The sequence below is a fragment of the Canis lupus genome, chromosome 23 (assembly GCF_048164855.1).
Source record: "Canis lupus baileyi chromosome 23, mCanLup2.hap1, whole genome shotgun sequence".
NCBI classification, from domain to species: domain Eukaryota; kingdom Metazoa; phylum Chordata; class Mammalia; order Carnivora; family Canidae; genus Canis; species Canis lupus.
The window spans coordinates 21,611,929-21,627,445 of record NC_132860.1 but is presented as its reverse complement, the minus strand read 5'-3'; the positions used below and the strand labels follow the sequence as shown (position 1 = coordinate 21,627,445).

At 38.0% G+C, this 15,517-nt stretch overlaps 2 protein-coding genes across 3 annotated transcripts in view; both read right to left on the bottom strand.

The window, feature by feature from the left end:
• The window catches only part of LOC140614894 (olfactory receptor 56A4-like), a 67,272-nt gene that overhangs the window by 44,895 nt on the left and 6,860 nt on the right, over positions 1–15,517 (bottom strand). The gene's annotated exons all lie outside the window — the stretch shown is intronic.
• On the bottom strand, positions 4,191–5,138 carry LOC140615442 (olfactory receptor 56A1-like). The gene has a single exon (XM_072795302.1). The coding sequence runs from the start codon at positions 5,133–5,135 to the stop codon at positions 4,191–4,193; it is 945 nt and encodes a 314-aa protein (XP_072651403.1). The 5' UTR covers positions 5,136–5,138.

Here is a 15,517-nt window from a genome sequence, read left to right as displayed (position 1 = left end):
AACTCTCTACCTGGTTCTCCGTCTGAGGGGTGGCTGTTAATTCTTCAATCTTGAATTCTTAGTGCCCAATGATGGCATGGCTCTGCACTCTAGCTAGCTATTTGCCCCAATTTAAGTTTAGAAATTACCAGTTTCAGTAAGAGCTGAATCACTGGTTTTCTCAATAGCTGTTCAAAATGTTAATAAAATTTTTGTTGCATGGTAAAAAAAAAAAAAAAAAAATCATTTAAAGTGCAGCAAAATGTCACCCATTAGAAATAATTGTATAAGCAATCTGTTGTATATTTTTCATCTGTCCTTCTAAGTATATTAAAATTATATACATGTAAATATAATATCCCATATCAGTTTAACTTACATACATGAGCCTGTTATAAACTCCATTATATCCTATACCTTTGCACTAGGCACAGCCATTAGATATATAATGAGTCTGTAGTATGTTTTATTATCTGGTAAGGTGTGACAAATCTTTTTAAAAACTCTCTTCTATTTGGTGAGACTATAACCTTACATATACACTTTACATTTTAGAGTAACTGCACCAAAAATCCTCTGAAAACCTTTGCTGTAATGTTTCTTGAAATTGCATTGACTGTATGAATTAATATGAGGAAAACAGACCTCTTTAAAATGCTCTTGTGTCCTTTCCATGGACATGGTTTATCTCTACATTTAATCAGGTCTTCATTTAAATACTTTAAGCGTAATTTAAAACAGTATCCTTAAAGGTTTTGTGTATTTATTATGATTCCAATTTCTACATACTAATGAGTTTTATATTACTATAATAGTATGTTAATTTCTATTGTTTTCAGATGATTTTTGTTGGTATAAAGAAAACTAGTGATTTTTTCAAGTTTATTTTATCTGAACATTTTATTGAACATATAACTAATTCTAAAACCCTGTTTATTATGTTTACTAAGTATATCACATAAAAAATGATAATTTAACCATTTCTACTTTGATCCTTAAAACTTTTCTTTCTTCCTTGACTTACTGTGTTGGTCAGGACTTCCTCTTTCACAATGAACAGTAACAATGATGAGGGCAGGGCATTCATCTGTGTTCTTCTAGAGGCATAGCCTTTACCAAAAGGGAGCTATCTCCTCCAAGGTTTTGCTCTCTTCCTGGGGCAATCTCGTCCAAAGAAGTTGATAAGAGAGGAAAGGGTCTGTCTGACACACATGTCTCAACTTAGACAATTCTGAAAAGCCATCCAGAGATCCCTACATAATTATATGAATGTTGTTTTTGTTTTTTGTTTTTGTTTTTGCAGTTTCCACACATGCATGCACCCATCTGCTGAATACTTTAGGGGGCCTTCTGTAGATCTTTGGAATTCTCTTTCTATGCAGTTCTCTGTCCTCTAAAACTCTACCCTGTGAACTCTGACTACCTTGGCCTTCCCTGATTCCCATGTCCTCCTCCTCAGTACAGGAAGGCTGCCAGGCTACACCTAAATTCACCCTTCCTTCAACATGGCTTAGAATCTCTCTCCAATAAGTTATAACAACCTTTCTCTAGTAAACATGACTCATTTATTTTCTTTCCTATCTCTTGGGGATCATTGTTCTCCATTGTTTCAGCTCCAGTATCCTCAGAACGATTATTTTGTGTATTTTTCCAATGCTTTGTTATTGTTTTGTTGAGAGGATAAATCTAGTCCTTGCTGCTCATCTTGACAAGCTCAAGTTCCTCTTGAGTATGTATAATCATACTGGACAAGCAGAGGAAAGCACCGTCTAACTTCTGACTCCTTCCTGGGCTCAGGGTTGGATATGTGACTACATAAGCCCCCTACCCTCCCCACGAATCAGGAGATATCTGTTTTACTAAAGCTGAAGCCTTAGTATATTAGGAGGACTAAAATGAAATGCACTCTGAGGGAACCTGAGTTCACAGTGATTTGGGTACTTCAAAATTTGTCTAAGGAATTTGGAGAAAATGGGTTTTAGGACTGGAGGAAGGACAGGAGTGTACAGAAACAGAAAATCACATGAGCTGTGACTAATACAGGACCTTAAAGATTAACAATGGTACTTAGATTTATTTTTAACAGAAGATTCTATGAAAATGTTCTTCCCTGTGTGTGGAGACAATAGGATGTATACTCAGAATTAATATGAGCATCTTAGGAAAAACCATGTAACTAGGAATCTTTTTTTCATAGGTTTAATTAAGCAAGGACAGCTGCATGACCAGGCCACTAGGTTAATTATGTTTGGCTCTAGGGAACCCAGCCGTTATCTTTACTCATAAGAAGAGAACCTGATGCCAACATTCCTTGAATAATCAAAGACTGGAGATAACAAAATCCACACAAGTATCAGCATGAAAATATAGTCATCTTTCTCTCCCTCTCACGCAACCAACTTCTAATCAAATTCCTTTAAAGAAACTTCTCTAAAATACTTTTAACCACTTTTTCAAACCTTTATACTTAAAGGAATCAAGCAGCTCTCCAACTCTCCACCTTTCATCAAGTTTTTTTAATACTCTAAATGACATATAGTACGTTCCTTTATATCCAATATTTGCAATTTACCAGTCAAGAGATACAGCAAAAACAAGCAAAATTGTATTTGTTGAAATCAAGAAATTAGTACTCTCTACATTTAAAATGCCTTTTAAGGGACACCTGGGTGGCTCAGCAGTTGAGTGTCTGCCTTCAGCTCAGGGCCTGATCTCAGGCTCCAGGATCAAGTCCCACATCAGACTCTTTGCGAGGATCCGGCTTCTCCCTCTGCCTGTGTCTCTGCCTCTCTTTCTGTGTCTCTCATGAATAAATAATTAAAATCTTATAAAAAAAATAATAAAATAAAATAAAATAAATAAATAAAATAAAATAAAATACCTTTTAAGAATTTTGGAATCTACTCACCAGAATCAGTGTTTAAGGATCTCTTAACAGAGTGGCTCTTGCTTTCACCCTATGGAATTTTGTAAATAAAAATTATGTCTGACCTTTGAGTAATGTTATTGGATGAGCCTGAAACCTAAATTCCCTATACTCATGTAAATAATGACAGCACTCCCTACCAACTACAATAATATATTACATATGTTTCCTAACCCATTTTCACCAGATTGTAACTTACAGGATTTTAATAATATGCTATACTTATATTCTTTTCATTTAAGGTTCTTGGGTACAGTTCTATACCACATGGTACATAGTTTTGAGTAAGCAGGATGTCCTCTATACTACCACTTCAGTTTTACCATTTCTCACATTCTGGTCTTCGCATTCCTACTTCTACCTCCACTTCCGTCCTCGGTGTCTTGGCCTTTCCATAAACAGTTTGAAGGTATGTGAGGATTCTGCTGGACATAAATTGATACTATTATGAACATTATGCTTTTATAATGAAATTTTGAACAGTCGTGATCAGAAAAACCTTGTGACTTTTCTGAGTTACAAGTCTCTGCTTAGTTCTTCCTGACTCTGAAGAGGGACAGTCCAGAAGGATGCCTATTGGCAGCAGCAGCTTCTGAAAATGACACAGAGGGGAGCCTGGGTGATTTAGTCCATTAAGCATCTGACTTGTTTTCGGCTCAGATCATGATCTTAGGGTTGTGAGATCAAATCCAACACCAGGCTCCATGCTGAGCAGGGAACCTGCTTAAGATTCTCTTTCCCTCTTTCCCTCTCCCTCCACCTGCCCCATCCTCTCCTTCTCAAAAAAAAAAAAAAAAAGAAAAAAAAAAAGAAAGAAAAGAAAAGAAAAGAAACAACACAAAAATCATGGCCTAAATGGCAGAGCTAGAGCTTCAATTGTAACGTCTCTGGAGTCAGATAATCTGTACTTGAATTGATGCCTCACCACTCACCAAGTGTGACCTTGTCAATATTTCTCCATAAATTTTTATTTTCTAATGTATAGACAATAACAATGAGACAATAACAGTGAGAACTGTTATGAAGATGCGATAATTTAAAAATATAAATGTCTACATACAAAGTTAGGTATTAAGAAGGTTAATTACCTGAATAGGCAAATGAATTTTGGCTGGGTACTAAGAGATCCACAATAATTCCTGATACTAGAGGGACAGAACATAAATAGGAAATATTCACTATCCAAGCATTATTTTACTGTCAGGAATAAAAAATCCCTGATCTCAGGGAATGAGAAACAAAGGAAATTGTAACAGATGTTTCAATAGAGGTGCCTTCTATGTATTTAAAGCCCCCATCGCAATAACTTCTGACACCCCTGCTTTAACTCTTTGGTTCGAAACCCATATACAATAGGGTTCAAGGCAGGAGGTATGAGGTGATGGAGGACATTGAGCAAGATGGGGATGTCCATGGGGACACTCTTTCTGGCCACATTTGTCAACACAACAACCAGCAGGATGGTGCTGAAGAACAGGATGAGGATGAAGTGAGAGCCACATGTGCTCAGAGCTTTGGCAGCAGCCCCCTCATCCTTGAACCTAAGCACAGCTCTTAGGATAAAGGTGTAGGAGAGGAAGATGAGGATGAAATCTGAGCCCAGTAAAGTCCAAACAACCACAAATTGGTAGATTCTGTTAAGGGTGAAATTGTCACAGGATAGCCTGGACACAGACAAGTTGGCACAGATGCAGTTCTCAATGACATTTTTCCCACAATAATGGAGCTGGGCGGTGAGAATGGGTACAGGTGAAAGCAGCAAAGCATTCCGAATCACAATGAAAACACTAGCTTTGGCCACAAATTGGTCAGTGATGATGGATGGATACCTCAGTGGGTGGCAGATGGCCACATAGCGGTCATAGGCCATGACCATGAATGTGCAGGACTCCATGGGGAGGAAACTGTTCATGATGAACATCTGGAGGAAGCAGGCAGAGAAGCTGATGGACCTCAGATCAAACCAGAAGATGGCCAGGACCTTGGGGATGACAGTGAGGCAGAGCACGATGTCCAGCAGGGAGAGGAGGCTGAGCAGGTAGTACATGGGCTCGTGCAGAGAGGCCTCCAGCCAGATAGTGATCAAGAGGGTGGTGTTGGCCCCCATGGCCAGGAGGAAGAGGAGGCTGAGGGGCAGAGACAGCCAGTGCTGCCAACTCTGGTAGTTAGGAAAGCAGATGAGGAGGAATTCGGAGACTGGAGCAGTAGAGTAGTTGCTGGGTGATGTCATGAGATAAATCTTAATCTGAGGAGATCTCACCTGGGTTTATATACAGTGAAACACAGGAATTAGATCAATAGAAAACAAAGCTGTCAAAATGCTAACACTTACTCATCCAGAAAACTGTTGAGTATAGAAGAATAATCCCAAATGAAGCCAAAGTTCAATGTATATGAATAGGGAGGGGACTTAGCAAACTATTTCTGAAGTTAATTCAGAAAAACAAATAAGACAGACTACTCACAAAGTTTAGCAGGAAAATGAGAAAAATACTTCATTAAAACATATTGTAAAGCTACAAAAAATTTTCCAAGTGTGACAGAAAAGTGATACTGATAAAGCAAATTTACCAATTATAGATCCCACAGTTCAAAAATGTTTACTAGTAAAAAAAAAATAAAATAAAAATGTTTACTAGTTACAGAGAATTCATTAAAAAATAATTCATAAAAGTCATATTTAACTGTAGGATCATTTCAGTGAATATTGCTGGCACGATTTGCTAGTGGTAAGTTAGTTTTCCTGTTTTTATCACACATCAAAGTCAATTTGAGATGGAAAAATATATGATATACACCCAACCCTATGATAAATTATAAATAATTAAACATTGATTAAACATAAAGAAGGTCCCATAAAATCCCCTATCATTCTAACTGTACTAACCCTTATCATTCTTACTACAAACACAACTTATCCTGGACATGCTTAATTCAAGCCTGCATAAATATAGTTCAATATTCCTATAGAAAGTTATGCTCAAAAGCATAATAATGTTTAATATTTATAACCACTAACTTCAAATGAGTGCTTAATAAGCAAGTCCATTAAAATAACCTCTGGTTTATTTGCTCCTTCACTCATTGCAAGTAATTTTTTACATTTTCTAAATTCTTTTTAAATGGTAAATCCATCCTCTCCTCTCTCAGAAGATGACCTCCCCTACAGCATCACAAAGACAGCAGAGGCTACCAGACACAAGTTCCTCAATATCCCTGATACACTCATAAACTCATCAATACCTATACCTTGCTCTTCTCTTTTCCATCTATCCAACTCAAAGATCTATGCTTCTTCCTAATTACAATCCTCCCTCCTTTCATAGTGTCTATCCACCCTGATTGTCTTAGGAACTTTGACTTTTTAATTATCTATTCCATTTCCTGTGTAATCTCTTCATAGATCCACAGATATTCAAAATGCTGAAGTCTCTCATGTGTTAATAAATTTTTATTTCTATCCCACATCCCCATTTGTTGTAAAGGCCATGATTTTAGTTTTGGACAAAGATTCCAAATCTCTCTTATTCCTCTTTCTTTAACAACCAAACTTAAGGAACCAGAAGAGACAAAGGACATTTAAAAAGAGGTGACTAAAAAAAAAAAAAAATAAAAAAATAAAAAAAAAAAAATAAAAAGAGGTGACTGCTGGCTTCAATGGTTATCTGAGAAGTGATCACTGTGTAAATAAATGCCTCTGGAATGGCTCTAAAGATGTAGAAAAAGGAGCATCTTTTAAAGGTATAAATATAATGGCATAAGGAAAGATTAGACTGAGTAGTTCTTTTTGTTTGGTTGTGTTTTTTTTTTTGGTTTGTTTTTTAAAGATTTTATTTATTTATGCATGAGAGACAGAGAGAGAGAGAGGCAGAGACATAAGCTGAAGGAGAAGCAGGTTCCCTGCAAAGAACCAGATGTGGGACTCGATCCCGCGACCCCAGGATCATGCTCTGAGCTAGAGGCAGGCGCTCAACCACTGAGCCACCGAGGCATCCCTAGACTGAACAGTTCTATAGAAGAGGAGAGGTTAGGAATTCTTAAATTCTCCCACCTCTTCTGGATTAAATGACTGAATTTCACAAGACAGGCTGTGAAAATATTCGATGTTATGTTGTAGAGGCAGAGATAGTGGATCCAATTTTGATAGGTTGAATTTATAGAGTCTGTAAGCTATCAAGATGTCCCTGAGTCTGACTTCTGCAGAAAAGAATTTGAATTCACTTGAAAGCCTGGAGTTAAAGGAAGAGAAACGGAAATCACCAGCACATAGGATATAGTTCAAAGCACTATTACGTTTATTTCTCACCCCGTACTCCTTATCTTTTCCTACCTATTCTGCCATCCGTGAAAGGTCCCTTCCTCGGCTCTTTGTTCTTTTTCCTGCCCCATATGTGCAGCCCCTGTGTATAAATAAGTTTCACAAATTCCAGTCCATTATCCATCAAAAAAGGGGGTGGGAATACAAAGGAATAGATACAGAGCAAAAGGGCCAGATGCCCGGATATATCGCCAGGTGGAAGTTTAGACATGAATATAAGCTGAAGTTTTGACATATTCAGTTAATAAGAATTACTAGAAATTGACCCTCTAGTATAAACACTGGAGTACACCCGTAGATATTGGGTGTCCAGAGTAATGTCCACAGCAGCAGTGTCCATAATAGCCAAACTATGGAAAGAGCCCATATGTCCAAATAAAGCAAAACACAATCAGAGAGGGAGACAAACCATAAGAGACTCTTAGTCAGGGGATCCCTGGGTGGCGCAGCGGTTTGGCGCCTGCCTTTGGCCCAGGGCGCGATCCTGGAGACCCGGGATCGAATCCCACGTCGGGCTCCCGGTGCATGGAGCCTGCTTCTCCCTCTACCTGTGTCTCTGCCTCTCTCTCTCTCTCTCTCTCTCTGTGTGACTATCATAAATAAATAAAAATTAAAAAAAAAAAAAAGAGACTCTTAGTCATAGGGATCAAATTGAGGGTTGCTGGAGAGGAGGGACATGGGGGGATGGGGTAACTAGGTGATGGGCATTAAGAAGGGCACATGATGGAATGAACACTGGGTATTATATATGAGTGATGAATCACTGACCTCTACCTGTGAAACCAATAGTCCATTATATGTTAATTAATTTAATTTAATTTAATTTAATTTAAATTTAAATTTAAAGAAACTGACTCTCTACTAAAGGAAGTAACAAAAAAAAAAAAAGGAAGTAACAGTGATCAGACAGAAGGTGATTATTCTTCTATTCCACTTTGCTTTGGTTCAACCATGCTTAGAATAATAGTGTCCAGTTCAGTGTACCTTGATTTCAGGAACATTTTTGAAATTTTACTACCTAGAAGAAGGTATCCAGGATAAAAAGATCCTTAAGAACTTGCAATGAGAAACAATTTAAGAACGTGAAGATATTTTACCTAAGTGATGCCTCTCAAATATATGACTTTCAAAAGGAAGACATAAAAACTAGGACCACTGGGAGGAAATCAAGAGAGATCTGTTTATGTTGAATATGAATCCTGTATAATAATCAGAGGAAATTTGCTCTCTTGTTAACACTACTCTGCTCGAACATGATGGTGGAAGGCAATAACCAAATTTCTTCACCAGCTTTTTCCTTGACACTCATGGACCTGTGTGCCCAATGTCATATCAAAACTCCCAACACAGTCTCTGTCCCAGAACTATACTTCCACTCACTCAAACCCCTAGACTACTCTTTTGGGCAGGCCAGAAGTATTTCAATCATGTACTTGCATGAAATTCCCAGCCATATAAAATACAGGATCCCTTGTATTCAATGATAGGGAATTGCTGAGACTCTAGACCATTCTCTTTTGAATGTTCATGCATCCAGTACCGTCACCTAAAGCTGCCTTCTTGTAGCATGGGAGCCAATATAAGAATGAGGAGAACATTTTCTGTTCTTAATCTTCTGGCAATTCAGCTGCTGTGGCCCAGCACAACATGGCTTTCTTGCCTTAGCCCTGAAACTCACCAATGATGCAATAGATGGAGTCTTGCTTAAGGAATCAGATGCCTGCATCCAGTAACCAGAACCAGAGCTGCCTCCTTGGCTCTGATGAAAAAAAAAATCTAGAGGTTTTTATGATCTGTGGAAAATTCCTCACACTGTCCTACTTCCTTCCCCATGCCATCTGGGAACAGTCCTGGTTTGGGTTACTGAGCCCCTGGGGCTGATGAACTAGGTCTCTTGGGAACCTACATCTCACCTTATCTTATGGTACTACTGGGTGCCAGTAGTTGCTATGTGAGGGACAGGATTTAAAAATTAGAGAGGGAGACAAACCATGAGAGACTAAGTCTGGGAAACAAAGGGTTGCAGAAGGGGAGGTGAGTGGGGGGATGGAGTAGCTGGGTGATAGGCACTGAGGAGGGCACTTGATGGGATGAGCACTGAGTGTTATACTACATGTGGCCAAATTGAATTTAAATTTAAAAAATTAAGCATACATAAAAATAATAATAAAAAATAAAACTGACTTCAAATTCAAATCTATATCTATCCGCTTGACTCCACAGATCATCCTTCTAAACATAACACTTTCAACATCCTGAAATGTTATATTGAACCTTTCTAGAATTTCTTAATGAAACTATATTATTTCCTGTTTTTTATATTATCCTGAATTCAACTCTGCTATTTGATATCTGCATGGATGTGGGCAACTAATTTACCCTATGTAAGTCTCAGTCATTCAATAAACATTTACTTATTATTATCAACCATATAGCCAACACTAGAATAGTCACAGAGATAAAAAGGTGAATAAAGTAGTTAAGGTCATTGCCCTTACTAAGATCCCTTTATAGTTTTCATATAACATTATAATATTAGTAGCTTCCCATTGTTCATTAAATAAAACTAGCTTTCTTAATATAAATCACTGCTAGAGTTATGAGAAATTTTTTGTTTGTTCATCTCTTGTAAATAAGCAAGAATATAGAAAGCATCTATACATGTAACTGTTATTCTTTTAAAGATTGATGTCCTTTTAATAAATAAATAAATAAATAAATAAATAAATAAATAAATAAAAATACTCAACACTCCATATGAACTGGGTGGACAGATCCCTTTCAGTTTTGTTCCCCATTAATGTGGTGTTTCACACAGTGTGTACAATATGGTAGGATCAACACATTTTTACCTAATTAATGAAATCAAGGTCACACATAATCTGCCCCTTCTTACCTCTTAAGTGTATTTAGAACAACTTTTCTGACTAAGTAATCATTCCAGGGGCAGCCCGGGTGGCTCAGCAGTTTAGCGCCACCTTCAGCCCAGGGCCAGATCCTGGAGACCTGGGATGTCCCACGTCAGGCTCCCTGCATGGAGCCTGCTTCTCCCTCTGCCTGTGTCTCTGCCTCTCTCTCTCTCTCTCTCTCATGAATAAATAAATAAAATCTTTTTTAAAAAAGTGATCATTTCAGTCACAGACATTGTTGAATATCTTTTGGGGGTTTGTGATGATGACATTAAGGTGAAACCAGTCAGATTTTGAGATTTCTTTTCTCCTTTACCAAACAAGAAGAAAAAAGAAGTGAAGAAAAGACTTCTGTTTAGATTGTTTTTAATAATTTCTGTTTCTTTGCTAATATTCTCATTTTGTTCATGCATTCTTAACCTAATCTTATTTGGCTATATGTCTATCTATTCTTGTAGTTCACTGAACTTCTTTAAAAGGATTATTCTGAATTCTTTGCCAGACAGTTCCTAGATCACCATTTTCTTAGGATCAGTTATTGGAGCTTTATTAGATTCCTTTGGTGGTGTTATGTCTATCTGAATCTTTGGAATTCTCCCCTCCTTGCATCACTATCTGTGCATAATGGAGTAGGAAGTATCCTTTCCATACTCTACAGGTTTGCTTCAGCAAGGTAAGACCTTCACAGTCCGGTTAGCTTGGGGTACAGACAGGTCAGCTGGTAGCAACAGTGACACAAGGCTTGCTCTAGTGGTCAAGTGGAGCCACTGTCCAAGCTTCCAGTTGGGTAGGCCCACAGGCTGTGCTCTTTAATTGGGCAGAGTTACTGGTTGGGCTCTCTCTCTGTGTGCAAGGCCACAGGCTGTGTTCAACAATCAGGCAGGGCCATAGGCTGAGTGAGACTGTAGGCTAGGCTCCAAGACTAGACTAGATCCAGGGTCACTGTTGGGTTATACAGGTCAGAGGCTATGCTCAACAGTTGTACAGGGCTGCTGGCTTTCTATTTGTTTAAGGTGGAGTGATTTTTATCATTTTTTTCTCACTTTAACATTTTATCATTCTTTGAAAATAATTTTTTATCATTTGACGGGGGCAAGGCTTCCTGGTCAAGCACAACTGGAGCCTATGCTCAACAGTGAGTGGGGCTGGGAATTTGTTTTCCTGCCTGGCTGGGGTCATAGAATAGACTCCACGGCTGGTAATGCCTTGGGGACTCAAATCAGGCCGAATTGATGACTGAGCTTACTGGCCAGATGGATCCATGAGCTCAGCTCTGCAGATGGGCTGAACCACTGGCTGAGATCTCTACTCAGGTTCTACTGCAACGGGAAGGCTGTCCTCTAGCATCTGAGCACTAGTTGTGGTAAACTCCTGACTCTGTTTCCATCTCTATCTGGTGCCCAGTAGTCAAGTCATACAGATTAACTCATGATTCTTATCAGGCAAGACCTGAGTGGGCCTCCCAGAAAGCAGTGTGCAATGTAGGTGGAGCGAGATGTCCATACTGTGTTCTCCTTTCTCAGCAGAGAAACTGGATAGGAAATATCAGCGCGGTGCTGTGCTATCCTGGGAGAGGGGCAAAGCAGTAAAAGTGAAACTTCTCCTCTTCACCTTTCTGATGAAGTCTTTCTGGGTGTCTGTGGTCCAAGAGGATGCTACAGCCTCACCCCTTGATTATGGGATTTTCACAATGGTGTCTTGTCTACGGATAGCTGCTAGTTGGTCTTCGTGCAAAAGGAACTACCATGAGGCAACTTCTGTTGCCATCTTGATTATATTACCCCCTCTTTCTGTTTGTTCTTGATAAGTGTTATTAGGGCTTTGTTGATTTTATTGATCTTTCCAAATAATTGGCTTTAAGATTTCTTAAAGAAACAAGATTTCTTGTTTTCTATTTTATTGATCCTACTTTTATCTTAATTAATTCCTTACTCTTGTTTACCTTAGGTTTAATTTTTTTCTTTTTCTAAATTCTTGTCAACTTAGATAATTGATAATAAATACTTATTTTCCAATATAAGCATTTAAAAGTATAAATTTCTTCTAATTTCTCTTTACCTATATTCCACAACTCTTACGATTCATTATTAATTAGTTTGAAATATTTTCTAACATTCTCCATAATTTCTTATTTGAACCACAAATTATTTAGATGTATGTTACTTAATTTCCAAGTATTTGGAGCTTTTCATGAAATTTTATTGTTATTGGTTCCCAATATAATTATTTGTTGGTTAGAGAATATACTCTGTAAGTTTTTATTCTTTCAAAATTTGAGACATATTTTGTGACCCAACACAAAACAGTGTCCTCCACCTCCCCACATTTTTTTCTTTTTTTTTTAAGATTTTATTTATTTATTCATGAGAGAGAGAGAGGGAGAGAGAGAGAGAGGCAGAGACACAGGCAGAGGGAGAAGCAGGCTCCATGCAGGGAGCCCAATGCAGGATTCTATCCCAGGTCTCCAGGATCACGCCCTGGGCTGAAGGCGGTGCTAAACCGCTGAGCCACTGGGCTGCCCCTTCCCACATTTTTCAACCCCCACGCAACATTATTAATCACACCCAAAGAATGGGAAAGGAGCCATCTGCAGTCTATTAGGGAAGAATTTTATTTCTTCCACTCCACTTCCATAGAGGAAGGCTTTTCTTCCTCTCACCACAGGGGGGAATAATAGGAGTGAAACTTCTGCTCTATGTTTCCCCCTCTCCTCTCTCTTGTATGCTTTTCCATACAGGAAGAAGGATCACTAATACAATTGGGCAGAGATGGTTGGAAGCACTGGGTGGCGTTAACGCATCTCAAACATAGGAAGTATGTTCTATTTGTTTCACTGCCTGTCTGGAGGATCTGTAAATATTGTAGTGAACTGTATTTTGCTTTGTATCGAAGTATCATAAACTCTACCTGGATAAGAGCCTATGATCTTTTTCATAGAAAGAAAACTGAAACCCAAACATTCTTTTTGCATTTTTTTCAAAATTCTATTTAAATTCTAATTAGTTAACATATCGTGTAATATTGGTTTCAGGAGTAGAATTTAGTGATGCATCACTTATATATAACACCCAGGGCTCAATACAACAAACGCCCTCTTTAATACCCAACACCCATCTAGCCCATCTCTCACTTACCTCCATCTATCAGCCCTCAGTTTGTTCCCTATCATTGAATCTCTTATGGTTTGCCTTACCCTCTTTCCCCTCCTCCCCCTATATTCATCTGTTTTATTACTCAGATTCTACATATGAGTGAAATCATATGTATTTGTCTTTCTCTGACTGACATATTTCACTTAGCATATTACACTCTAGCTCCATCCATATCATTGCAAATGCCAAGACTTCATTCTTTTTTATGGCTGAGTAATAATAATAATTATATATACATATATATATATTCCATTATACTATATATATATCACAGTTTATAATATAATGGAACACTTAGGCTATTTCCATATATTGATATTGTAAATTAAATTAGCTGCAATGAACCTAGGGATGCAGATATCTCTCTGAGATACTGATTTCATTTCCTTTAGACAGATACCTAGAAGTGGGATTGCTTAATCATATGGTAATCCTACTTTTACTGCTTTGAGGAACCTCTTTGGTGCTTTCAATAGTAGCTACACCAATTTACATTCCCACTAACAATCCACAAGACTTTGTTTTTCTCAACATCCTCACCAACACTTTTTATCTCTTGGTGGGATCTGAAGAGCTTCCTTGGATCACAAGATGGAAACGTGCTGAAGCTGGCAAAGCAACACTGTAGAAAAGGCTGTGTCCCTGATGCCATCTGGGCCACCAACCCTGACTTAAGCCTGAGACAAAAGCTAGTGTCTGGGTTAAGCCACTATATTTGGGGGCATCTTTTTGCAGCTGCCTAACATATAGCCTAAGGAGTAGATGCTTTTCAGATCCCACCAACATACCCACATCCCAAGAGTCAGCAAGTGATATAAATGGGAGGAGAGAACAAACTACTACTTCGAATAATCTACCTAAACTAAGTAGCTGTAGGGCCAAGACAGCTGTTTTCCCATGGATGTGATACAACATACACCACAGCCTGAGCTTCCCCAGGACAACCCACCAGAGTTCAAGTTCTAGGCCTACAACCCAGGTGATGAGAACATGTAATTACTCCTGCAATAAGAACTCATATGACTCCTCCCTAACTCACCCATATATGCCAACCAAACTGAAGACTTCATACTTAATCTCTGTACCTTAAAACTATTAGGAGTAAAATTTACACAAGAAAGGAGAAACTAGAACACTAACCCATGCACTCCCCCCTTTTAGCCACTATGGAATCCCAGGATAGGACCCTTTCAAAACCAGAGTCACTTACCTCAATGCAGGAGACTTGTGTCTTCCAGGACTGAACAAAATGTGTTACCACTTAGGAACACAAAATAGTTAAGCCAGACTTTAGGGTAACATCCAACAAACAGGATGAAATATACTAATTATGACAATCCTTTTGTAAGCTTTACCTATTTCCTATTACTAGAAAGGAGGGTGGGGAATGTCTAACCAACATCATTTCATATCCACATTTCAAAAAGAGAAATTCTTCTTTTAAGTGCCAAAACTACTTCTACATGAATTGATAAAGCTGTGTTAACCAACATCAGACTCTAGTACATTTTATAGTTATTAGATAATAATAATTACTTGGGTATTTTTCTTGGTTAAATTAAGATTTATGAAACATACATATATTCAATACTGGTCTTATTTATTCTTTATCCTAATCAAAAATATAAATAAATTAATAATTCAAACAGACCTTTTAAAAAAGAAATCTACTCTACAATATACATTTCTCCTTTAAAAATATCATTCATATTTTATTTTTCTAACAACCTACTACAGTATCTCCCCCACTTAAGTTAATTTAAATACATGACTAACAAGCATATTATAGCAAAAGGTATTTTCTGACATATTGGAAGTATCAAATGCTTTGAGAGGCTCTGTTGCTACACAGAAGCCAAGGGACCTAGAGCTCATAGCACTAACTTCAAGCATGTGAAGACACTCTAAAACTAAAACCAAGCAAAGATTGGGACATCTCATTCCATTACCAGATGATATTATACAGTTATTAGGTGAAGCCAGAAAAAAATGGCATATCAAAAGCTTTATCTTGTCTCTAGTCCTCAAGTGCCCTCAACAATGTTGGAAACAAAGGCAAAAGAAAGGATAGGAAAATAATCACTACTCCATCTATCCATATAATCAAATAAGTGATGGAATCAAGTACCTAAGGATATTCTCTGCCATAAGACTAGCAGGACTTGAAGGACTCTTCACTCTGGAATAGTCCCTATCCACATAGCCTAGACCAGCCAGGGGCTTCTGGCATTAA